Here is a 25,496-nt window from a genome sequence, read left to right as displayed (position 1 = left end):
CGCACCGATGCGCCCGCACCCACATCGAGAGTCCGCGACACTGTCTGCCGATTGACTGAGTGGAGGGGCCATAGCCAGCACCTACAGAGGATCGGATCTACAAGATCTCCCCGTAAATTCGCGACGATCTCAATTCGAAGTCTATCGAAACAAAAAGTCGAACGTTGTGGCTTTTTCTTGTCTGTTGTTTGTTGTTTGTTTGTTTTTGTCTGTGCTGTAGTTTGTGGTGTTTGTGTCGATTGCAGTTTTAATTCTAAATATAAAAACGAAATCTTAGAAAATTGTTTATGGCCCGATTCGGAAAGAAAATAGGGAACAGTCCCACGACAACGAGAACTCCCCAGAGAGATATTGTGATGGGAATGGGAATGCTGATGATGCCACTGTCAATCGGGATCCTAGGTACGTCTTGTCTTGGCACAATAAACAATAAACCCCCCCAAATTCCATTTTCCATTTTCGCTTTTTCCCTTTTTCCTTTGGTGTTTGATTTTTTCTTTATAATCGTTTATTTATCGTAATGCAATTGTTTATTCGCATTGGCCATAAGATATGTTGATATGGGCCTGTGAATGGCTGGGGTGTATATTTTTTTCATCTACTTTATCCACAAAATAATTTCGAGAATAACAAGTGCGCGAGACCAGACCAGAGCTGGCCAAGATATTGGCCATCTGTGTGGACATCCCAGCAGATCTGCTCGTCGAGATATAATTGATTATAAGAGCAAAGTTAGCTAAAGCTAAGGGAAACAGTGACAGTGAGAGTGAGAGTGGATGGAAATGATTATATTAAGTTAATAATAGGCTGACAGGGAACACAATTTGAAATGCCCAGAACAAACTCGAATTGGGAGTTGTACATAAAAGAAATAAATTTATTAATAGATGAGATAATATTGTATGTGCCATGCTTAATATAAGCAAGTTGGGGAATGTTCTATGGAGATCCTCAGTGACAAACTGGCTGGATATTGTGTGGAAAATGCTCTACAATAATATTTGATATTTGTTCATATCTACGAAATTAATTACATTAATTATATCAAATATTATTGCAGTCCGTTTCCCTCGTTTTCGTATTCGTATTCCCATAACATTTGATGATGTAAATATTCATGGAAATACTCGTATTCCACTTTGCAAACTAGAACTGAAATATTTCAATTCAAAAAGTGCCCTCAATTTGCATATTAATTTTGGTTATTTAATGGACACCATGATTGCTACACAAATACATACATACATATACATATAGAAGAGATAAAATAGAGTTTTCCAACTCCGTTTATATCCCCCTCCTCTTTCTGTCTCTCCATTTTTTCCCTATGGTTGTCTGTGTTAAATTTTTGTAATAAAATGTCATTAAGAGTAAGTGCGGGGTGCCGTTTAGATTTATGAGGTTGAATGAATTTGCCAATGGCTGAGGACCCAGCGTAAGCTCCGTCCATGCTTCGGTCGAGGTGCGTGGGGCATCATCATCATCGATGCTGGGATACTGTGGCTCGGGTTGGCCGGGCGTGGTTGGAGTGGTGAGCCCTTGCTGCGGTTGCTGTGGTCAGCAGCAGCGCGGCCTTGGGCCCTGTACGTAGTTGTGGTTTGTGGATGATGTTACTGCCAAAAAAGTTCTGTTATTAGTGGTTGCCACTTGCACAGGCTCTGGCAAAGCCCCTGCCATTGGCCATCCATCGGTCGTCCATGGATACCTTTCATGGCACGGCTCTCAGCCTGGCAAATTATTGCTTCACCGTAACTTTAGGGGAGACAATTCAGGAAATGCGTCAATTATTCGATTGAGATTTCCTGCTTTTCTCGAGTGGAATTTTATTTCCTGAAATGCCATTTCCAGGAATTATTATACATTAAATATAAAATATATTTTATTTGTTGTACTTCTAAGGTATTAGAAAATATTACCTGTTCTTCCAAAGAGCCAATAAATTCATGGAAGTAAAATGGGTGTCAAAATAATACATATTTTATTTCCTGAAGTTTAAGTTTAATTTTTAGTTAAATCTTTACACTATTTTCTGTGCAGATCATTGGGAAAGAAATATGAGAAAAAGTTGTGGGTCATTTGGATGCGGATATTAATTTTGGAATGATCGTTTCCCCATATACATATGTATGTACTGGAAATGGAATATACCCCTGTGCCCCGTCTGTGAGGGTATGAAAATGCGACAACGAAATCGAATTTAACCTTAGGGTCAAATCTAACACGACGCTTAGCTACCGGCCGCAAGTGCCACAAATGAAAACATGAAAAAGCGTAATGACGCAGGCGACAAGACATCATCCAACGCAAGGAGAAAAACCCATCATGATATTGTCGAAATTTTGTGTTGTTTCCTCTGCAAATACCACAGTGGGGTGGGGGGGGGAGTCTAGTCTGAGACGCAAGCGTGAAAATGGTTGGTAATTGTGGCAGAAAAACTGCCAGAGAAAAACCCGAGAATAAACCGGAAAAAACAAATTGTAACTCAGACAAGGAGCGCCCCACAAAAATTGTGCATTGGACTAGGTCCCACCTCTGCACACACAAAAACACACTATCGAGGGGGCGGGGAGGGTATGTAGGGAAACCGGGCAGCCGATTTTCCACTTAAGAAAATGTCGCCCGCGGCATAGTTGGAGTACTCAAATGAGATATTCGGGGACCTACACCCAGCACCCAGCACCCACCCCCTGCACCCTGTTCAAGGTACCCGCCCTCGATCGATGGATGGGCGGGGGACCCCACAAGGGGCCTCCGAATATCGGTTCCGGAGGTGGGTTGGGGGGGGGAGCTTTTAAGTTGATCAAGTAATCCATATAATTTTTTTTTATTTTATTTTCGAGGAAATGTGAAACGTCTCATAATTGAATTGTCCATGGAGACGGCAATGGCAATGGCAATGGCAATCTTGAAAATGTTTATGCATCATTAGACCACTGCCACAAGACCCACCACACCACACACCACACACCACACAGCAGAAGATGGAAGTGATGCGCATCATATGGGTCCATCGCATAGATGGATAGAGGGCTGCCAGGTTCTACTTCCAAATGGACGTCTTAGCCATCAAAGAATGGAGTTGCAGGACCACTGAGTGATTGCCAAAAACAGCAAGCACAAATAACTGTGGGCTGTGGGCTGTGGCCATTTCTCTTGCCACGATTGAAGGCCATTCCCCAGAGATCAACACATCAAATCCGCCATTCCCACGCGCTAATGAACTGAGACAGGATTTCAACTTCAAAGAAACCAACACAGCAAACAAAAAAAAACAAAAAAACATCAAACATGAATTTGTGGCACTGCCTTGATGACTTCTGCTTGTACATACATACATACATATGTGGTGTGGTGTATATGTATGTGTTGTACTTACATAAAGTTTTATTAGCCAAGAGAAACCCCATTAGGAGTTCCGTATGCTGCTCTTCGCTTTAATCCCCACAAACAATCCTCTCCAAATTAATATTAATTTTCGAATTTTAAGGCATTCCATTCATAAGGCACTCAAAGTTCGATCGAACTTCAACTTCATCTCGAAGTAAATACTATTATTACCCGTCAGTTAATGGCTTGGCAAAAGTTTTGCCCCCCCCCCACAACTTTAATCCTACATTTCGCTTTCTTTCATCTAAGACTCATCGTAATCATCGGCAAAAGTTTCCAATAGGAGGGACACTACGCTGCTCGTATTGACTAACCAATAGCCCAAGAGGGGGGGTGGGGGTGGGGTGGGGTTGGGTTGGGTAGGGCGCTCCTCAGTGGCTTGCTCGTCAATGCACACGTCAATGCCAGACCCAGGGGTATATCTAATAAACATATTGGTGGGGCACTTTCCATGCCCAGCACACACTCCGTGGAACACTCCGCATGTGCTGTGGATTCAGACAGCCCCCAAGTAAGGGGTATCTTTTGGTCGTATTTTTTACTCAAGTGAAAGCAGCTGGAAAAAAAGGGACACATTCGGTTCTTTTGGCTATGCAGGAATGTTCGGGATAGATGGCAGATAAAACATCGGTATTTACATACACACACACATGCGAGTGTATCTCAGCGTGTGTGTGTGTGTGTTTGCATGACCCCTGACCCGGCTGCCAAAGTGAAAAAAAAAAATGAAAAATGACTGGCGTGTAGTAATTCCTTGATTGAAACGCAAAGAGCCAGAGCCAGAGCCAGGATGCGGGATCAAATGAGCAACTAACTAAACGAGAAAAGAAAATCAAATCCCAAGCAAATGGAACCGGGAATAGGGCAAATCGGCCTAGAAACCGCTTAATTTCTGTTCTGTGTGTGGGTGTGTGTTTGTGTGTGCCTCGCATGACCTCTGACCCATGGCAAGCAGCTCCAATCCCCGACATTAACCATTTTGCCATCACATTTATATTCATTTGTGTGCTCCTTTTTTGTTATTTGTTGGTATTTGTGTGTTTTTTGTGTGTGTGCTGTCAGCGGCAGTTCAAACAAGCGAAACTATTGACAAGAACCCCCAACAATTCCAAGGGGGATCGATCCCAAGCCCCCGCCGCCGCTGCCGCACCCCCCCATATATGTATAGTAATGCTGAAGTTGGTAAGGAGAGTGATGGGAGTGAGGATGTGAGGATGCGGATGATTAATACTCATGAAGTAATTAAATTCGGAAGAATGGGCGAGGGCAACAGATGCACACACAACGCAGCTCCACTTTTGATTGGGGCATTGCTGCCTTAATGGGTTAACAATTAACCCATTGGCATGTGCAGACAGCAGCCACAACACAGGACAGGCCTCTTGAGTGGTTCAACGGATCAATCGGATTCGGATTTGGATTTGGAATTAGAATAGAAATTTCTGCTTTGCTGGGGCCATTTGGCCGAATGCTCTCGTCAGAGATTTGCACTATATAAGAAGTACTTACGATTATATATAGATATATGTATGTGTGTATATATGGGTACCTATACCTCCTCTCCCAACAAATATTTGTGTGTTTATCATTTGGTTTTTTTTTGTGTGCTGCCCGTTGATTGGGGGCCACGGCCCCGCCCGCCCAGTCGGAATCTTGTTTATAACTTAGTTCTACTTGGCCAAAAAACAACAAAAAGAAAACAACAAAGAATAGAAGAAAGATTTCTTCCCTTGGATTTTCGCTGTTTTTTCTGTTTCTGTTTCTGTTGCCCAATTGGAGGGGCATAAAAATTCCATTTGCAGTGCCACTGAATGTGCGTAGACTCCGTCAGAGTTGAGTTCCAATCTAAACAGCCTCAGCCCCAGCCCCAAGCCAGCCGCAGCCCCGTGAGTGAATAAAACTTTTGGAATTTCTCAGCTGTATTTGGTAAAGGAATCCATCCGCTTATGCTGCTCGTTGGACTGATGATCCCCGTTCCAAATAAAAAAAAACTAAAAGTAAATCAACTGCAGACACTTTTATGTGTATCCCCGGAGACCGCAAATGAGTGCGGCATGTGAGTCAGGCAATGTGGATTCTGTGCTCCTTTCTTTTACGGAAGTGGAAACCAATGCCAAGATCGGTTCATAGCATGGATCGATCGATTGATCGATCCACAGCAATTACATAAAGATTCGGCCCACGCGGCCCGTCAGTCATCCCCATTCCTTGATGTTCGACAATTGATTGACTGATTTTTCTGCTACGAAAACAGTCTCAAATAGATTTCCGTGAATCGGCCCAGCTATCGTATCGCAATTGAAGGTGTCGCATCTGTTTGGCCAAATAATAAAACTTGGCAAGCCCCCAACTCAACTCAACTCAACTCAACTCGAATCTACTTTGAAAGTGCTTCAGAGGGTTCCAGTGCCCACTGCGAACAAAAGTGGGCAAACATCAAAGTGCAGGCATAAGCCACATCCATTTCTGGTGCCCGTTTCCTATCAAGTTTTCGTTTCTTTTAATTACTGCCACGCCGTCGGAGAGGCCACTCCACTTCGACCACCTGTCCAGCGCCTGCTTTCCTTTCTCCTGTCCCGTCCGAGAACAAAACTTTCTCCAGAGTCTATTTCCGTGCGTTTGCCTGGAGGTGGAGGCGTTGGCGGGGCTCTGTCCATTCCAAGAAAGGTGAGGGTCAGCCTGTGTAAACAAATCCCAGTCGATTGAAGATGGGGCCAGAGAATGGCGTTGGAATGACGGAAGCTATGCAGGAGGCAGGGGCCAGGGGGGCAGGGACCAGGGGCCAGGGGCCAGGGGCAGCTATTGGAATTTATGAGCTACAAGGTTGTGAAAGCATCTTTACTGTGAGAGAATTTCACTGCACCTGCGACCCTGAAGCAGAGCACCTGCCTGCCAGCAGCATTGCAACTGGAAGCTTCTCTGGCTGGCTCTCTGGCTCTCTCTCATACCGCCTGGTATGGTCCGAGATGGCTCATCAATCATGAGACGAGTCCAAGACGCAGTCCTTATCAAACATTTCAAATGCGTTGACAAAACGTTGATATGCCATCGGCCATCGGGCATCGGCTATCAGCCATCGGCCATGGAATGGGCTCGGATCGGATCGGATGAATGGATGCTGCTTGAGTGTGGCTGCTGTGGATATTCCTTGCCATCATCATCATCACCCTTTTGGCACTGTTCGACGGGCACATTAGCAACACGTGTCAAATGCTCAATGCCGGTTGTCGATTGTCCTTGTCCCTGTCCCTGTCCCTGTCCTTGCCCTGGGCCCACGCCTGATGCTTCGCTTAATTACACTTTTATGTAGTCATCCTTCCATCCAGTCTCGTATCTCCATCTTCGTCTTATTCCATTCGTAATTTCAATACGTTGTCCCCGCATCCCTCTCCTCCTCCACCCATTGAGTTATGACCGGCAATGCAATCGCCCATCCCCAGGGACTTGGGGATAAGCCATGGCATATGTACGGAAATTGTATGCGAATTTTGTTCACAGACTTTTCATTCTCATTCCCATCGCCATCGTCACATCGCATATCAAAAATATATCTTATAGTATTTTCCGTATAAGAAATTGTTCAAGTTGTTCACCTTAAAATTAGATTTCTAAAGGATATTGGAAATCTCTGCTTTCATCCATCTATTTTTGGGACTACTATTTTTAATTTCATTCAATTTCCGACGAGAAATGTTCCGGTTACGGTCCGTCCGTCTGTCAGTCTTGATTAGCGCCTAGTTCTCAGAGACTATAAGAGCTAGAGCAACCAAATTTTGTTTCCAGACTCATGCGATACCACACTGTTACAAATGTATCTCAAAATTTTGCCCCACCACCTTCCGCCCCATCAAAGGACGAAAATCTGGGACAGGCACAACTTTGAAGATACGATAGCAAAAAAATTTAAAATGTAAAATATTTTAAAATTCTACATAAGCTCACATATTTCTATACTGACTGAGTACGCGGTACAAAAGTAGAGTCGCGTCCACAGAAGCTTCTCACAGGTTCCTTCTCGTTTATCTTAAATCTTTTACTCCTCCGCATTCCCATGGCCTGCTTTTTGTTCGGACTGAACTTAATTTGATTTTCATTTGTTTACCTGCTTCATTCGCAAACCCATTCCATTCCATTGCATGCCGTACCGCACCGTACCGTACGAGAATTATTATAATTATTATTTTTGCCTTTTTCGTTGTCGTTGTTGTGGCGTGGCATTCACATTTGCTGTCGCGGCATCGTGTCCATCAGAAAGTCAACCAGCCAGTCATGCTGATGATGGCGATGATGCCTTATCGATGGCCTGGCCCTCCATTGGAATGGGGAGCCGCGAAAAGTGTCCAGGCGGTTCGCCATGGCCGCCATCCGGGGATATTTCACGCACCATTGCATCGCCATTGGGCCCCCAATGTACTGTGCATAATTTTTATTACAAACAATTTTATTACACATTTAACATTTTTACATTTTACATTTTTACATACAAATTTGCAATCTACGAAATTCCACTTCAGATATCGAATGTTCCTCGTCCCCCCTCCATCTCATCCAATATTCCATCTGCCATATCGCCATCGCCATTCCCATTCCCCATCCCCATCCATATCCATATCCTACTCTCGCTCTCTGGCCCCAATCGATTGCGATTCCGATTCCTTGTGGGCGCTGTGCCTGCTCTCTCTCGCTCTCGCTCTCAATCTCTCTCTCTCTCTCTTCGTTAAAATTGCGACGCATTAAGTGCAATCGTTAAAAATGATAAATGCACTGACAACGCGAATGGTGAATGGCGAACGGTGAATGGGGAGGTGGAATGGGAGAACTGGGCCATTGGGTATTGGGTATTGGATAGGCGCGTGTTGTGGGTTTTATCACGTGGAACACCAACGAACATCATCGCAACTTTTCGGATCGCTCTCTCCACTATTCTTTTCTTTTCTGGTCTGGTCTGTTCTGTTCTCTGCTCAGCTCTCTGCTCGGAGCAAGGCTAATCGGATGCTAATTAACCCATTTAATCGGTTAAACAAATATTTCGGCCTCATTTGCTAAGCAAATTTATGAATCTCATGCGAGTACGAGTACCAGTTCGAGTATGTATAGCTTTTCGCTTAGAAACAGATGTTTGCTCGCAATCATTAATATTATTTTTTGCTTTGAATTGGGCTGGCCGATTCCCACTTTCAGCATGAATGAAAAACAACAGTAAAGTGTCTCTGAGGAATGAGATAGCGGAATCTGACGAGCAAACAGTAATTGTAATCCCTTTGCTTCTCTCCCACAGGCCGCCTGTGCATCGTTGTTGTGCTTTCCCTCTCCCTCCTGCTGCATCTGCCAGCTGCAATCGTGGCAGCCGAAGTGACAGACCAAGTGGGAGCCGAAGTGAGAGCCGAACCAACAGTCGCAGTCGCAGCCGCAGTCGACGCAACAAAAGCATCGCTCAGCGCGACAAAAGAAGGAACGCGAACGAAGGGCGTCGGAAGCGCGGTGGGAAGGAAGACCCAGTCATCTGGCGGGAGGGGAGCGGCGGTGATCTCGCCGCAGAGCACTGGCGATGTCGCGGGTGCGGAAATACTAGCGCCAGACGCCGGCGACCACTGTCCCGCGGGCTACTTCCACTGCAACGGGACGGCGCAGTGTGTGCCGCAGCGTGCCAACTGCGACGGCAGCGTTGACTGCGACGACGAGTCGGACGAGTGGAACTGCATGAACGAGGTGGATGCGCATTACTGGGATCATCTGTACCGCAAGCAGCCGTTCGGGCGGCACGACGACATACCGATTGGCGAGTGCTGTGAGTACCGTGCCAATGACGCGAAACCGAATCCAATCCGAAAGCGACTGCGGACGCGGGTCAAAAGCAATTACGGCGTGGCGTGCAAATGAGTGGCGCCATGTAAATTCGATAGTTGTCCTAATGGCATGGCATTGGCATTGGCAATGGCATTGACTCATCATGTCGATGTCTTGTCTTGTCTTGTCTTTTTTTTTTCTTGTCTCCATATTTGCAGTGTGGCGGAACGAGAACTTTAGCTGTCCATGTCGCGGTGACGAGATACTCTGCCGCTTCCAGATGCTGACGTCCCTGCCCGTGCACTTGCCGCAACACGATCTGGCAGCACTGTGAGTACAGTTGTATCAAGCTATCTTAAGCTCTATTCCCTCTCCTCTCACATTCCTCTCACATTTATCTGCCATTTATAATTTATATTTAATTTACTGTACAGTTGCCCATTCCTATATGTTCAACACATGGGCGGAGGCATAGGATATTATATTTATATTTATATTTAATTTAACATTTGCATTTAACTTTTGTTTCATTGGCAGAGATCTAACGGGAAACAATTTCGAAATCATTCACGAGACGTTCTTCAATTTGCTGCCGAGTCTGGAGAGTTTGTAAGTCCTTTTTCTATATACTTAATATTTGTTTAAATGGTAGTCAGCTCAATAGTTGCACCGCCTCTTGCGATTCTTAATTAAAACTGCAATTGGAACTGGAGCTGAGACTAGAATAAAAGCTGCTGCTGCATTCACTTTGCATGGAGTGGAGGAATGTGGCGGCCTGGGAGGATGGCAGATGTTAAAATTTTCAAGCAAACCCTGGAGCAGTATCCAGACCCGTCCCGACCGCAACAAATATTAGCGCCATGCTGTGTCCCTAATGGTCGTCGGTTGGCATTGTCGTTGTCGTTGTCGTTGGTTCCGTAGTCGTAGTCATAGTCGCTGGACGAGTATCAGTGGTAGCCATCACATGCTGGCTTACATACAAATTAAGCACCAACCAGACAGGCAAAGGGATAAGCATAGTCAGAGACCAGCAGCCAGAGACCAGAGACCAGATGCAGGAGAAGGCATTTGGCCTCGTGTTGCAGTTTATGTGTCACTGGGCCAAAGAACACTCCGCCTCGGCTTAAATTGGACATTCCAGCCACATGTTTGGCCATCTCATGCACCGGATTAACATTCTCATTGACGATGGGAGCGTATAGTCCAAGTATGTTATGGTAAACTGCCACTTGGAAAATTAATGGAAGCCCCAAAGGATGTCTCCGAAGAATCAGAACAGCATCACTCTACGGGACAGCTCATGGGGATATTCCCAGACTTATGCGACTCAGCCAAAATAATTGCCACCAAAATACTCGCGAAGTTTTGAGAGCCTTTTTCACAGAGGATTTAATTTCTCTCACTCTCTCTCTCTCTGCTCCGTTGGCCATTTCTAGTTTTTTCACTACGCATTGAGCTCGGTCTCAGCCCAGGGATATCCTCAACAAGCCATCCGAATTCCCCTTTCCATACAAACCTGAGAATCTACCTGCCAGATATTTGGCAACGTGTGAGAGTTCGCAGATATTTTTATGGCACCCCCCAATTAATGGCAACCGAAGTTGATAGGAGCCCACGGCAGGCAGTGCCTGCAGCTGGGACATGTCTCTGGCATAAATTAAATTGTCTGCAGGCGAGGCCAAGTACTGGATCTGATCTGTCTCTGTTGTCTCTGTCTGTGTGTGTGTGGCAGCAGCACCCCCACGAAAAGTTGTTAGAAAAACACAATCAAATTTTGTATTTATACGAGTATGTGGCAATTGCATGGAGAGTATTTTTCCGGAATAATTAAAAGTTATTTTAGACCTAGAGTTGTCTCTCGCAAAGAATTCTGGAATTGGAATAATTAAATTTCGAATTGATTTTCAAATTGATTTGTTAACTGCCCAAGCCCCAAGCACGCGCCTAATGAAGTGAGGGAATGTCGCGACGGTCTGAGCCCTGGATTATCCCCTGTAAACGCCCCTGTATTTGCACACACAAATGAGCCTCAAGTTTGTTGGCCAAAACAATGTCACGCGAAAAACAAAGAGCATTATTTTCCACATCTCATCCGGAACGGGAGCGCGGTGGAGTGACAAAAGTTTCGTTTTGTCCCAGAAGTTTTGAGCAGCCGCCCCCGCCCGCCCACATTGTGTAAACTTTTCAATTGAATTTCATATTTATTACGTTTTATTCAGTCGAGTGTTTTCTCTTTCAGAGTCCTGAAGTTCTGCTCAATCCGGGAGATAGCCTCGCATGCTTTTGATCGCCTGGCCGCCATACCGCTGAGGACCCTGTGAGTATTTCCCTCAACAGAAACAGAAACAGGAGCCGAACGCCAACTGCAAGCCGAACAACATAGCAACGCTCCCCCTACAATAACTCATAATTAAGTAGTATTATTTATGTGCACTTAACATCGCTGCTTTCTTTAATATTTCCTTTTTTTTTTGCTCCCCACTTTGATTGGCCGTGGCCGGCCTCGTTTCAGTTAACTTTTTAATAATAATTTTTCACTCTCTGGTTTCTGGTTTTGCGATTTTTAACGCGCTCTCTCCACACTCTCCCAGCTATATGGACGATAATAAATTGTCGCATCTGCCGGAGCATTTCTTCGCCGAAGGCAATCAATTAAGGATTCTGTAAGTATCTGAGTATCAGTGACGCACTTTCATTAAATGTGGGCACGCGCTTTCCCGCATCAGTGCCACCATGTCCTTAATGATCGAATATTGCAGTCGTGCCATCTATAGTCCATGCAATGACAATATAATAGTAAGATGTGTGCGCGGGATGCTAGTTACAGAGTTGAATATGTGTAGGTACTTAGATAATTGTTAGCCAGAGGAGCTGCCAAAAACCACTGGCGCAGTTTTGGAATTGAACAGCTAAAGGGCAGTCAGGGTATAATTGGGAACTAACAAGCTCGGATTAAAATGATAATATCACGCATAAAACTGACAGATCGACGTTCACTATTGTGTCGCTGGAGAACTTTGCTAGCTCCTCTTTTTTTTTGTGGCAGAGAGTTGCTTTACTCAGCCTTACAATTACGAGCCATACTGCACTGTACTGTAGCGATGCCTAGGGTTATTTATTTTAGTGGCTTTCTGGCTATAATTTGCGGCTTGCAGAGCTGCAATTGAAATGCGAATTTATTCTAATAAAATTCTATCGAAAATATATTTATGAAATTATTGCCGATTTATGCGGCGGTGAAAAAAATTCTAATTGAACGTAAATCAAATTAGATTAATGCCGATTAAATTTGTACACAATTCACAGTTTTATAATCTACATTTTCGCCACAGAAAACACAGCTGGTCGGGGCGGGGCGGGGCGGGGCGGTTGCATAGCCAAACCAAACGACTTGTGTCAGGGCGGGCCCATTGTGTAGTTTTTGGGAGGTGGCCCGAGGTGGCATTCATAAATGACAAAAATCCAGTAATTGCCAATAAATGCAGGGTCGCCCGATTATATCATCTCCGAATATGGAATGGAATGTGCAGACCTTCGACACACAGCACACAGCACACACAGCACAGCAGTCGATGCTAATCAGAATCATTGCTGTCAGCCTCTGTGGGCCATAAACCTGGCCCATTGTTTGGGGCCAGCAGATAGGATGGGGGGTGGGAGGGTGCATTTAATTTGAAGCCACCTCTTGCCCCAACGAGAGACAGACGGACAGACAGACAATGTGGCACGGTGCGACGGCATTCCGGCCGCTCTTTGTTGTGGCGCTTTCGTTGTCCCTTTGCCCGTTTTGTGGGCATAAAAATATTAGCACAGACGGTAAAAAGTTTTCAGCTTGTTTTGTGCACTGAGTCGAGCGGGCCAAAAGGGGCCACGCCCTCGCTACCCTCTTGGCCAACTGCAAAGTCAACAGCAGCAGCAGCAGCAGCAGTTGGCCAACAGCGAGACGGAAATGCCCTCGATTTCTGGGTTTATATTTTGGAAGGAGTTCTGCATTTTTTCAAACTGTTTGCCCTGAAATGATTTTAAAAACAATTTACAACCGACTTAAATGGTTACTTATTTTAGTTAAAATAAAAATAAAAAGCTTCTGAAATTGCTTATAAATCGGAATTATAAGAGGAGAAATATTCATGAAAGATTGTAAATCGATCATAGTCCTTTTAAAGCTAATTCAAAGCGGATACAAATATTAATTTTAGCAGATCTATGCCGGTTTAAGTTCAACGACTTGTTAGCTATTTAAAGCCACTAAAAGAACGCATATTCATGGTCGTTTAAACGCATATTCTGAACGGATTTAGCAGCGTCTCAGGCATTTTTCTGGCATGCAGGCAGGCAGGCATACCCTAACCGAATAGTGTAGACAAAACTGCCGGGACACAAAAACACATAAACAACTCAGTTACACTTTTGCGGCGGATGATAGTCGGGTGGTGTGGGGGGTGTACTCCGATGCTGAGACCCGATGCCACCGGATGAATCCGGAGTCACAGCTGCACTTGGCATTGGACTGCAAAACTTTCCCCTGTCCCTTCGGCCAGTTGACAGTCCCGAGAGAGCGAGAGCGAGAGTGTGAGCCAAGTGGAGGAGTGAGGAGGCTGCTGTGGGGCCGTGTGGGTGGGGCTGGTGCCTTTGTCCTGGTCCTGTATGTAACTTGCGCTTAATGGCTAATTAAAATCTAGATATATGCTGCGACTTTTCGCTCAGTTCTCCATTGTTGGATGCAATCTGAGCGAGCGGCTTTTGTTGCCAAGTTTCCCCCTGCCACTGCATTAAATTGAGATTTTGTATCTTTTTTTCTTTGCTTACCATTCATTCCCTCTCCGCAGCATTTTGGCACGCAACCGCCTGCACAGCCTCAATCGGAGCGATTTCCAGCACTTGCCACATCTGCAGGAGCTGTGAGTATTTGACAAGCAATTGAGGAAGGACCGCAGTCTGCGAATCTGCACCTTCTACCCCTCTTTCTTGTAGGGATCTGCGCGGAAATCGCATCGAACACTTCAGCGCCGATGTCTTTGCCCAGCTCCAGAGTCTGGAAGTGCTGTAAGTATTCCTTGCTTGATTCCTTAATTGCCTTTCCCGGACCCCGAAAACCATTCAATTTATTGGGTTCTGATCGCCCAAAAGATATCTGAACGAGAACCGCGTTCAGCTACTGGATCCGGAGATGTTTCCCCGCAACCTGCTCAATCTGCACACCTTGTCCCTGGCCCAGAACCGAATCGAGGAGATAGCCGCCAACACATTTCCCTTTCCCCGCCTGCGACACTTGTGAGTCACATGATAAAACCCCCCAAAATCCCTCCCACGCCCCCTCACTCATGTATCAAAATTTGTCCATCTATGGCCGATTTTTGCAGATTTCTGGCTGGCAATAGCTTGTCCCACATACGAGACGGAACCTTCTGCAATCTCAGCCATCTCCAAGGATTGTAAGCAAAAAAAAAAACAAACAAACAAGTTAAATGCTGTGTAAAAGGGATGCTCGCAAATGAATTCCATTGGCGAGTGATGTAGCGTAGAAAGAAATGAAAATATTTCCATATGTAAAAGCCTAAAGAAAGGCTGCTCCTTGCGTGCCTGAGCTAACCCCACAAGTACAGGGTATGCACACAGGGCAAGTGTCTGTCACTCGCCTCAACTCGGATGGATTTTCATTTGTGCCCCCTTTGTGCCCTGACCTCGGACCACAGCATTCGGGGATGTGGGGGGCGTCGGGGCTCGGGGCAAGTGTCATTTGAATTTATTGCCGTTTAAGTTTCGCTTCGGGCCGAGGAATTTAATTTATCAATAATGTTTTTTGTGGGTTCGGTGGGACGGGGACGGGGGGACGTAGAGTGAGGAATGCAAAAGCCAAAAGCTGACAGTTTTTCATTTGCTAAACCCAAAGCCAAACCCATCCGATGAGGCTGCTTCCGTCCGCATTCCACGGGAATGCCTGACGGGATGATGAGGCTACTGAGGCTGAGGCTAGGAATAATTTGCATGCAAACGAAAAAACAAAAAAAAAAAACAAAAATAAAATAATGTAAAAGGATAGGCAAAAAATAAATATCAGAAGAAAGCGGCAAGCGAAGGAACGTGTAAGGCAGAGCTGGGAGTGGCAGTGGCAGTGGCATGGAATGGAGAATGGACAAATACACCGGATACGTGCCACGGCATCAGTGGCACAACTTTAATGATGAAACTTTGAGCCCCGGCCGAAAGCAGTGCCTGGGGAATGAATCTAAGCTCCCAGCGAATCCCAAATGCAAATAAGCAGGCGAACCAAACCAAGAAAACGAAGAGAAAAAACACACACACAGCACCAACAGCAGCAGCACAGCAGCAGCAGCAGCAGCACCATTACCTTGGCTTTTATGCGCGCGAGCGGCAAAGTGTTAACCAATATCCCCAGAGCCACCAAAGCACCAGGCCATAACTCTCTCTCTCTCTGCTCTGTTCTCCATTTTTCAGGCACTTGAACGAGAACCGCATCGAGCGGTTCGACCTGGGAGCCTTCGCGTGCCTCGAAAATCTCAGCTCGCTGCTGCTAACGGGCAATCGCTTCCAGACGCTCGATCCGCGAGTCCTGCAGAACCTGAGCAGCCTGGACTACATGTGAGTGGCAAACGACCGACTGAAATGGTTATTTTAGTGCGTAATTCATTCCCTCCTGCTGTCAGCTATTTCTCGTGGTTCCATTTGTGTCGCGCCGCCATTCACGTGAGGGTCTGCGATCCGCATGGCGATGGCATCAGCAGCACGTGGCATCTTCTGGATAACCAGATACTTCGCGGCAGGTGAGTACATGTACATATAGCCCAGCATTTAATCAAACTGAAAGGAAGAGCTCTCAACGGGTAGCCATCGCCATCACCAGAAGGCAGGCGGCAGCCAGCAGCTCATCGAAAACACTTTGCCACTCCGGCTAAAGCTCTTCGAGTGTTGTCTTTGGGTTGCTGAGATGCTGGGAGTTCTGGGAAATTCATTAGACTGCAATTAAATGATTATCGTCATTGCACTCGAGTCTCCGTGCTCTCGAGTCTCCGTGCTCTCGAGTAGAAGACTCGAGCAGGAGCAGCAGCGCTGCCAGCTGCCAGCTGCCAGCTGCAATTGGGGACTGTGGCACTGCGGCACTGTGGCTCCAGCAACGAACTAAAACTGCGTTTGAATTTCAGTTTCGGCTTGCGATTTTGTATTTGTCCCAAAAGATGGTGCGGCGGCGCCTCACTCGTGGTACAACGCTCGACGAATGCGTTGCGACACGATTATCCAGCGCAGATGCTGATGTATTCCGCCGTTGGGGGTCAGGGTCACTCCGCTGGCGGAGTCTCCGACACTCGCCACGGCCGCTCTGCGTCCGGCGACGCTCGCCAGCAGGCCCACGGGCCTGAGGGGCGTCAGCTCGCCAAAGGCCCCACCGCCGGTGTGGCGTACGGTCGTACGCTCACGCAGTCCACGATTATCTGTGTCGGTCAGCATGCCGTCTATTGGCTGCTGGCTGTTTCCAATTGCTTAATTTAGAGACCGAAAGGGTTGTGGCTGTAATGGCACACACAATTTTGACAGGTTTTCAAATGTGGGTGGACTGGGGGACTGGCCACAAGCCAAGGCTTGCTGTGGCATCAATCAGCTATCGAAATGGAACAATGGAATTACCTTTGGTATCGATTGACGCAACTAAAGGAGCGTTTTTTCGTGTCGTTTGGGGTCGCCAAAGGGTGGAAAGGCCTGGCCATAATTGCCATCGGTAGCCCTTACCTTTACCCCTACTTTTTATTCCATTTTGGCTACTAATTCCCTTAAATTCAGCCATACCAAATCCTTAAAGGGGGCCTGCCCCCTGTATCCAAACATTGAGTATTTTCCTTTTACGGCCAGCTACTTGGCAAGGCAAATAGGTGGGACTCAGCAGCAGCAGCAGCAGCAGCAGCAGCAGGAGTCGTGCAGTGGCAGTGGCAGTGGCAACTGGAAGCTGGCAACTGGCAACCGGCAACCGGCAACCGGCAGTCACTTGTCATCAACTGCTCTGAGTGATTATCTGGCTGCCTGCCACGGCGTCGTCTTCGTCTTGGTCGGAAAATGAAAATTACGTTTCCAGCAGCAGGTTATTTTCCCGTTGGTTTGTTTGTGTTTGTTTGTTTGTTTTTTGTTTGTTTTTTTACACATTTTGCACACTCTGCATGCCGTCTTCATCTCCATTTTGACTCGCCCCCTCCCTCCCAAGTGCTGCACATCCAAATACTCCACCAACACCAAAAGCAAACACCAACAGCATGTGCGGACAGGCAGACACACAGACAGACAGACAGACAGACAGGCACATACGAAGACGGAGAGACGTCCAGACAGCCAGAGGAAGGATCCTGGGAGCAGGATACACCCAAGGACACACTTTGCTGACAAGAATTTACTTTGTGCTTAGGAAATTATTTCATTATTCCGTGCTGATGTTTTCATAAAAATTAAATACTTAGGGCTTTCAAGTCGCTGAAGCAGATCCTTTTTCCTTTTCCCTTGTGCCAATCTGCTGACTGCCGGCTCCTGGCTCCAGGCTCCTTGCTCCTTGCTCCTGGCTACCTGCTAGTGCTGCTGTGCTTTTATTAGCCACCTGCAAACGCTATCTCTATCCAGCAGCTGCCCCCCTGTCCCCCACCGAGTGCCGAGCATTTGCAGATCCATCCCATGGCAAAGCTGGCCACATCCTACATGTGGCATAGCGAATGAAAACTTTGTGCTTAAAGGTGAACGAGGTGACCCCGACCCAGTCAAAAGTCTTCGCTCATTTCTGCTTAATTCTGGTATTACGTGTAATTATCACAATTATTTCTATGATTTATTTAATGTGCCTCGCCTGCATTCTGTGCATGAGCCTGATGAGTGTCAATCACCATTCTGCACCTACTTGGCGCGGTGACAAATGAATGGGAAGCGGAACAGCACTTGCCACTGGCATAAATTACAGAGGGCACTCCCACCCCTCCTGCTACCCCCCCCCCCCCCGCACTCCCCTCCTGCTCTCCTCTTCGTTAGCATTGTGGCTGTGTCTATAATTGTCAGTGTCAGCAAATGCTGTTGCTGTTTCTGTTTCTCTGAATGCTGTGGCGACTGCTTGTGCCCCATTGAAGCATCCTTGCCACACCTCCCAGTGGCCTGGTGGCACAACTGCAATAATGAGGGGCACCCAGGCAATTGGCAATTGTAAGGGTCACGAAGTCACAGAAACAGAAACAGAAGCGGGAACACATCGCACACATCGCATACAAAGTCAGAGGACAACCGGGGGGGAGGGGGACTGCCGCAGCGGAGTCTTACATTTCCTTTAATTGCCGCAATTTATGGGCATTCGGCATTGGTTCCATGTGGGTCCCTGTCTGCATAGAGCTGGACAAAGGTTACACACAGCTCCCTCACTGCCTGCCTCACCGCTTTTCGTCTCTTTGGCAGTGTCTGGGTGATGGCCGCCATTGCTGTGGTGGGCAACCTGCTCGTCCTGCTGGGCAGATACTTCTACAAGTCGCGCAGCAATGTCGAGCACTCGCTGTACCTTCGCCATCTGGCGGCCAGCGACTTCCTCATGGGCATCTACCTGACGCTGATCGCCTGTGCGGACATCACCTTTCGCGGGGAGTACATCATGCACGAGGAGGCCTGGCGGCACAGCTCCATCTGTGCCTTTGCAGGTAATCCAACCATACAACCATCCTCCCTGACCTCCCTGTAATACATTCATTCCCCCTCAATTATATTTAGGATTTCTGAGCACCTTTAGCTGCCAGTCGTCGACGCTGCTGCTCACGCTGGTCACCTGGGACCGCCTGATGTCCGTCACGCGGCCCCTCAAGCCGCGGGACACGGAAAAGATTCGGTAAGTTCGAGTAATGAAAGGAAATGCCCAACTACCTGATACCCTTACCAAAGAGATCTTTCGTTTTGTGTTTCGATCTATCGATCGAGTGGGGGAAGGAGCTCAGGGCTCAGTCAGGAGCAGTCTTCTATATACTAATCAATCCTGCCCAATTCCATTCGTAGAAATTGTTCACTTGTTCATTCAGTTTTCATTGTGTTTAGATTCAGCTTAAAATTTGTTCAGTTTCCGCGTTGTCAGCATGTTTGAGTGCACGCGGTGCCGCCATAGGAAGGGAGCCCTCAGCTGCGAGCCGGAGTTCGAGTTTGTTGGTCCCAGGATTGGACGGCAGGAGCGGCACCACATCAGGGGGCTTTCGGACCTTTGCCCGGTCTGCCATTGCCTCACCTTCTTCGTGCAGCCGGGAGCCGAGGACAGAGCCGTAAGCGAATGGGATTCCCTGGGTATCCACTGACATTCTATGGGGCACCTTCCACTCCACTAACCAGCGCGGGGTGTCCTTGTTTGAGTTCCATGGCATTCCGCCGCCGCCACTGCCGCCTTCGACGCTGCAGCAGCGATCAGGGATGACCCCCTGCAAGGAGCCAGAGGAGCAGAACCTCTTGGCCTGGGGCATGGTGAAGACGCGAGCTAAGGAGCCAGCAACAGACTTCCATCTGCTATCTCAGTCCACGCGAGCTGGAGCTGCTCATTTGTTTTCTCGAAAAACATTTGCAGAATCCGCTCAAGCCCACAGAGAAAAGGGAACCCCATGTAGTGCACCACCTCCTCCAGCAGAGCTCACAGCGACACCAGCAGACAGATGGCTCCGACAGCAGTGAGAGTACCGCCCAAAGGAGCATCAGAATGGACCTTCGGGCCACTGTGAAGGAAAAGGGGCACCTCCTGAAGAAGTTGGCCGAGATTCAAAGTCGCCTCGAGGGCCTAGCGGAGCTGGTTCGCCCAGCTCAAGAGCAAAGCTCTTGCTTGCGCAGCAAGCGAAAGGAAACGAAAGAGCGCTCACCAAAGGAACAGAAGAAAATCCTAAACGTGCCCGCACGTGTGCGCGGAAGCTCCTCTGACTCCCGTTAAGCAGTGCCGCAGGACGCGACTCGCAATCGTGAGGGCACGATTGCTCCCTTCGTTCCCTTTAACGCACGAAGTCTGTGTCCAGACCAGTATTCATTAAATTGTCGGCCACTTTAAGCTTGATCCTTGATTGTTTGCTCCTTTCAGTATCGTCCTGCGACTGCTGCTGCTGTGGGGCGTTAGCTTTGGCCTGGCGGCGGCTCCACTGCTGCCCAACGCCTACTTTGGCAGCCACTTCTATGGCAACAACGGTGTCTGCCTCTCACTGCACATCCACGATCCCTACGCAAAGGTGAGCCAGAGCCAGCGCCAGAGCCAACGAGGCGCTAATGATGGATAATTGGATATTAATTCGTTTCAGGGCTGGGAGTACTCGGCGCTGCTCTTCATCTGTGTCAACACATTGTCGCTGGTCTTCATTTTGTTCTCCTATGTGCGCATGCTGCAGGCCATACGCGACTCGGGCGGCGGCATGCGTAGCACGCACAGCGGACGGGAGAGTGTGGTGGCCACGCGGTGAGTAGAGTCGGTGGGGTGGGCAGTGGCGAGGGGCAGTCAAAGCCGCAAACTTTATTCCTATTCCTTCATCGTTTAGTTTTGCCATCATTGTGACCACCGATTGCGCTTGCTGGCTGCCCATCATAGTGGTGAAGGTGGCTGCCCTTTCGGGTGAGTTTTTGTTGTGCCACACAAATTGCATTCTCCATTTTGCATTTGAGGCTGGAGTGTCGCCACTTGTCGCTATTTATCGCCAGGTTGTGTCATCTCACCGGATCTGTATGCCTGGCTGGCGGTGCTGGTGCTGCCCGTGAACTCGGCCCTCAATCCCGTGCTGTACACACTGACGACGGCGGCGTTTAAGCAGCAACTGCGACGCTATTGCCACACTTTGCCCAGCTGCTCGCTGGTGAACAATGAGACCCGCTCCCAGACCCAGACCGGCTACGAGTCCGGCCTGAGCGTCAGTCTGGCTCACCTCGGCGGCACTGGCGGCGGTGGGTCCGGTCGCAAGCGGATGTCACATCGCCAAATGAGCTATCTGTAAAGTGTGTTGCATGTGGCATGGAGACAGACTGGACTGGACTGGACTGGACAGGCGACAGGCGACTGGCCACACAGTGGAATGTGATAGCTGATCTAATAGTTAAATTTAATTGTAACTCTATAAATACAATTCAAAAGTTAGTTGCATCCGTTTGCATTTCATTCGATTTGTAATCGCCAAAAAGAATCTATCTACGTGTACTAATTAACCCACAAAACTATATACGATCCAATCCCGAGCCGATCCGAGCCGAGCCGAGCCGATCTGGTTCCATGTGAAAGTTGAACTTAAAATTTGGAGTTTTATGCATTCTGTTTCTCTGTTTGGGGCTCTTGATATGGCTGCCCGCGTCGGTGTGTGTCGTTGGTCATTGCTCCCGTCCTCTAGCCCTGCGACTCGGTGGCAATGTTCACTTGCGTGGGCACATAGTAGGGCCCCTCATTCACGTAGGCGGTGAAGCGCACCGTCTCGGTGGCCGTGAACTCAGAGCTGCCGGCCAGCAGTCCCGACTATCTCCCATTTCAGGAACTTGACATCCTTGTGCAGATCGCGCTGACGCGATACCAGATGCTCGACGGCCCCGCCAGTGTGATGCAGCGCCACAATGCCCCAATTATAGGTGCAGAGGGTCTTGAGCAGGTTCAGGGCACCGATCTGCAGATCGTCGAAGGGTGTGTTGTATAGGCCCATGATGTAGTTCACCTGCTCGCCCCCGGCAAAGCTCTCGTACCAGCGGCGGAGGATCGTGCTAAAATAAAAGAGGGAATCCAATCGTCAGTGCATCTGGTGCTGGGAATATCATTCTGGGGCAGGGCAGAGCAGTGGACTCACGTGATCTCCGAGTTGGGACGCGTCTTTGTCGCCAGTATAACATTCAGCGACTCCAGCAGACGGACTTTGATTTGCGGCGATAGCTTTTGGAGGTAGACACCAAGAGTTTTCAGCGCCAGCAGCATGGCCTGCTCGAAGCGCATGGAAATGAGTACCTTGCCCTGCGGCGTGCTCGTCAGATTTGCCAGAGTGTCCATTGCCGTGGGCAGGATGCTTTCGTCCTCGTGCTTCAGCTGATCGAAGAGACACTCCACCATGATGGGGTAGTCGGTGATGATCTTTTGCGGCTGAACGGCGCCTATTTTGCCAAAGAACTTCATGATATTCGGAATTAGCAGCACGTTGAGCGGCTCCTGCTCGATTCTCTGCACTCGAGAGCTGATCACATCGAATACGCGACGCCGCTCCATGTAGGTGAGTCCGTGGTTCTGGTCCGCCAGCGGAACAAGGATCTCCATGACACTGGCCTGCAGCAGCACATCGGTGTTGTCCAGCTCACTGAGGGCCGCATCCAGGATAAATTCGACGCATTTAAGCGATCCCGCACTGCGCTTGGCCAGCATTACGCCCAGCTCGTAGGCGCGGCAACGGATGACCTCATTCTGTTGCAGCAGCTGCACCAGCTTGGACTGTATCTCGGCATCGTCGAGTCGCAGGGTGAGGACAATCGCGAGAATGCTGATGGCAGCACTGCTGCACTCCGACTCGGGCTGCTGCAGCTCGTCCAGCACGTAGACGATCAGGTCGTTGCTGGGCAGCGGACGCACAGAGCACTCCCTGGTCTGGCGGCGCAGCTCTCGCAGCAGATTGTTGAGCACAACTGCGCGCACGCTGGCATTGGAATGAGTCAGCCCGCGTTTTAGCAGTCCCGGCAGCTTCTCGTCCTCGGTATCGATTTCCAGTGTATCCAGGCTGAGGCGCAGTAGTTCTATGGTCGCATCGACCACTGGCTGGTTCAGCTTCTTTTGCTCATCCTCGCTGTCAATCGTCGCGCACTCGTACATCTCCGGGCAGTTCAACAGCAGTTCGATCGTTTCGCGCGACAGAGCTGGCGCTTTGTTGATGGCTGTGTTCATTTGGTTTAGCGCCTCCAGGCGCTGCTCCTTGTCATGCAGTGCCTTTAGGTGGGCCACCCACCATGTTGTCTCCATTACTTGCGTTTTTGTTATTAAGTTTCTTTAAAAATGCAGAAAAACAGCTAGAAGCATCCAGTCTATCGATATAAGATGAGTTGATTAAATTGGAAAGTATCGAATTAGCTAGTGACTTCTTTTCGATGACGTTTCCCTCATCGATAGTTTGATACGATGTCACAGCGATATTTAAATATTATTTAAATAGTTAAATTATTGCAGTAATCAAAAATAATAATTTAATTGATATTAAAAATGAAATCAAATCATTTGGACACATCCGAATCATTGAAGTATACTCGTAAATTATATCCAGACTGTGACTCGTTTCTTAAAAATACTTTTACGGATATCTCGCGACTCATCCCCAATGTAAAATGCAACCCTGCTTTGACGCCATCTTACAGCCAATTTTTTTTTGCGTGACGCGTTGTTGTAATACGAAAAAGAGTCAAGTTTCCCGTGAAATAAGCAAATTAAAAGTGCCCTCAACGTAGCAAGGCAAGGCGAAAATGTCGCAACGTTTTGCACCTGGCCAAGCGCCAGTGCAGTCGCGCTACCAACCGCCACCGCCGTCACCCGGCATGCGTCCCTATCCGCCGCCAGGAGCAACTTTTCCGGTAAGCAACAAAAAAAAATAACTATCATCGATTGATTCGATTTGCTTTGCCTGGATGAAATGTCAAACCGAGTGTGTCTGTGTCTGTATCTGTATAGCCGCGCGGTTTTCCGCTGCACCCGAACACAACGCAGCCCGTGCCTGGAACGGCGGCACCTCCGGGCGTTCCCGGACCCGGACCTGGACCCTCGCTACTGCAGCGCGCCTCACAGCCGGCATTCCAGAGCGTTCTGCGTGGCACTGGCGGTGGTGGCGGCGGCTCCGGTGGTGGCAGCAAGCGTTCGGCCGAGTCGCGCAGCCTCAATAGCGGGGCTGGCAAGGGAGAGTTCGGCGCCGCCAAGAAAAAGAAGAAGCTGGCGGATAAGATACTGCCACAGAAGGTGCGCGACCTGGTGCCAGAGTCGCAGGCGTACATGGATCTGCTGACTTTCGAGCGCAAGCTGGATGCGACAATCATGCGCAAGCGCTTGGACATCCAGGAGGCCCTGAAGCGGCCCATGAAGCAGAAGCGCAAGCTGCGCATTTTCATTTCGAATACATTCTACCCCAGTAAGGAGCCCTCCAACGAGGGTGAGGAGGGTGCCGTCGCCTCCTGGGAGCTGCGCGTCGAGGGTCGCCTGCTAGAGGATGGCAAGGGCGATCCCAATACAAAGATCAAGCGCAAATTCTCGTCATTCTTCAAATCTCTGGTCATTGAGCTGGACAAGGAGCTGTATGGGCCGGACAACCATCTCGTTGAATGGCATCGCACCCATACCACACAGGAGACAGATGGCTTTCCAGGTGAAGCGACCCGGCGATCGCAACGTCCGCTGCACCATTCTACTCTTGCTCGACTACCAGCCGCTGCAGTTCAAGCTGGATCCGCGGCTCGCCCGCCTGCTGGGCGTCCACACCCAGACGCGTCCGGTGATCATCTCGGCCCTCTGGCAGTACATCAAGACGCACAAGCTGCAGGACGCCCACGAGCGGGAGTACATCAATTGTGACAAGTATTTGGAGCAGATATTCAGCTGCCAGCGCATGAAGTTCGCCGAGATACCGCAGCGGCTCAATCCGCTGCTGCATCCACCAGATCCCATTGTGATCAATCACTTCATCGAGAGCTGTGCGGAGAACAAGCAGACGGCCTGCTATGACATCGATGTCGAGGTGGATGACACGCTCAAGAATCAGATGAACAACTTCCTGATGAGCACCGCCAGCCAGCAGGAGATCCAGGGCCTGGACACGAAGATACACGAGACAGTGGACACCATCAATCAGATGAAAACGAATCGTGAATTCTTTCTCAGCTTTGCCAAGGATCCGCAAATGTTTATCCATCGCTGGATAATCAGTCAGACACGTGACTTGAAGGTAAATCTCATCTCAAATCCCATTCAGAGACCAATCAATCATCCTTCGCTTTGCTTCTCTTTCACAGCTAATGACGGATATTGTGGGCAATCCCGAGGAGGAGCGACGCGCCGAATTCTACTATCAGCCGTGGACGCACGAAGCCGTTTCGCGCTACTTCTTCACCAAAGTAAATCAGAAGCGGGCCGAACTGGAGCAGGCCCTGGGGATACGCAATGGCTAGGCAATGAAAATGTAGGATCAAGCAGAATCCCCTACCCTCAACTCCACTCCCCACCCAACCCAACCCAACTATGACTCTTTTTTTTTACCGCATCCCTTCCCCTGCCTGAACACCACACACAAATATTGGACTTGCACTAAGAGAATAAAAGTGGCACAAATAATTATAGCAGAAGCCTATCCATTAATCCA

General features: G+C 48.4%; 3 protein-coding genes across 3 annotated transcripts; 2 read left to right on the top strand and 1 right to left on the bottom strand.

The window, feature by feature from the left end:
- Positions 1 to 124: 124 nt before the first annotated feature.
- On the top strand, positions 125 to 21,181 carry LOC111069297 (relaxin receptor 2). The gene is made up of 18 exons (XM_022359284.2): positions 125 to 402; positions 8,666 to 9,175; positions 9,393 to 9,504; positions 9,712 to 9,783; positions 11,414 to 11,491; positions 11,766 to 11,837; positions 14,004 to 14,075; positions 14,149 to 14,220; positions 14,305 to 14,448; positions 14,538 to 14,609; positions 15,634 to 15,777; positions 15,843 to 15,959; positions 18,607 to 18,842; positions 18,913 to 19,027; positions 20,243 to 20,387; positions 20,457 to 20,611; positions 20,691 to 20,764; positions 20,851 to 21,181. Exons 1-18 carry the CDS (start codon positions 288 to 290, stop codon positions 21,138 to 21,140), a joined length of 2,595 nt encoding a protein of 864 aa, XP_022214976.2. The 5' UTR covers positions 125 to 287; the 3' UTR covers positions 21,141 to 21,181.
- A 204-nt stretch (positions 21,182 to 21,385) lies between these two features.
- On the bottom strand, positions 21,386 to 23,222 carry LOC111069300 (26S proteasome non-ATPase regulatory subunit 5). Its single transcript, XM_022359288.2, is given in 3 exon segments — positions 21,386 to 21,646; positions 21,648 to 21,888; positions 21,972 to 23,222. Coding segments are annotated over 3 exon segments (1,515 nt in total). The 5' UTR covers positions 23,123 to 23,222; the 3' UTR covers positions 21,386 to 21,523.
- Positions 23,223 to 23,499: 277 nt separating this feature from the next.
- On the top strand, positions 23,500 to 25,446 carry LOC111069299 (brahma-associated protein of 60 kDa). Its single transcript, XM_022359286.2, is given in 4 exon segments — positions 23,500 to 23,724; positions 23,822 to 24,499; positions 24,501 to 25,082; positions 25,150 to 25,446. Coding segments are annotated over 4 exon segments (1,524 nt in total). The 5' UTR covers positions 23,500 to 23,616; the 3' UTR covers positions 25,306 to 25,446.
- The last annotated feature ends 50 nt before the right edge of the window (positions 25,447 to 25,496 follow it).

This window comes from Drosophila obscura, unplaced genomic scaffold, assembly GCF_018151105.1.
Source record: "Drosophila obscura isolate BZ-5 IFL unplaced genomic scaffold, ASM1815110v1 contig_29, whole genome shotgun sequence".
Classification (NCBI taxonomy): Eukaryota; Metazoa; Arthropoda; class Insecta; order Diptera; family Drosophilidae; genus Drosophila; species Drosophila obscura.
Note: the sequence above shows the minus strand (reverse complement) of the source record. Positions and strands in the feature narration are given on the sequence as shown.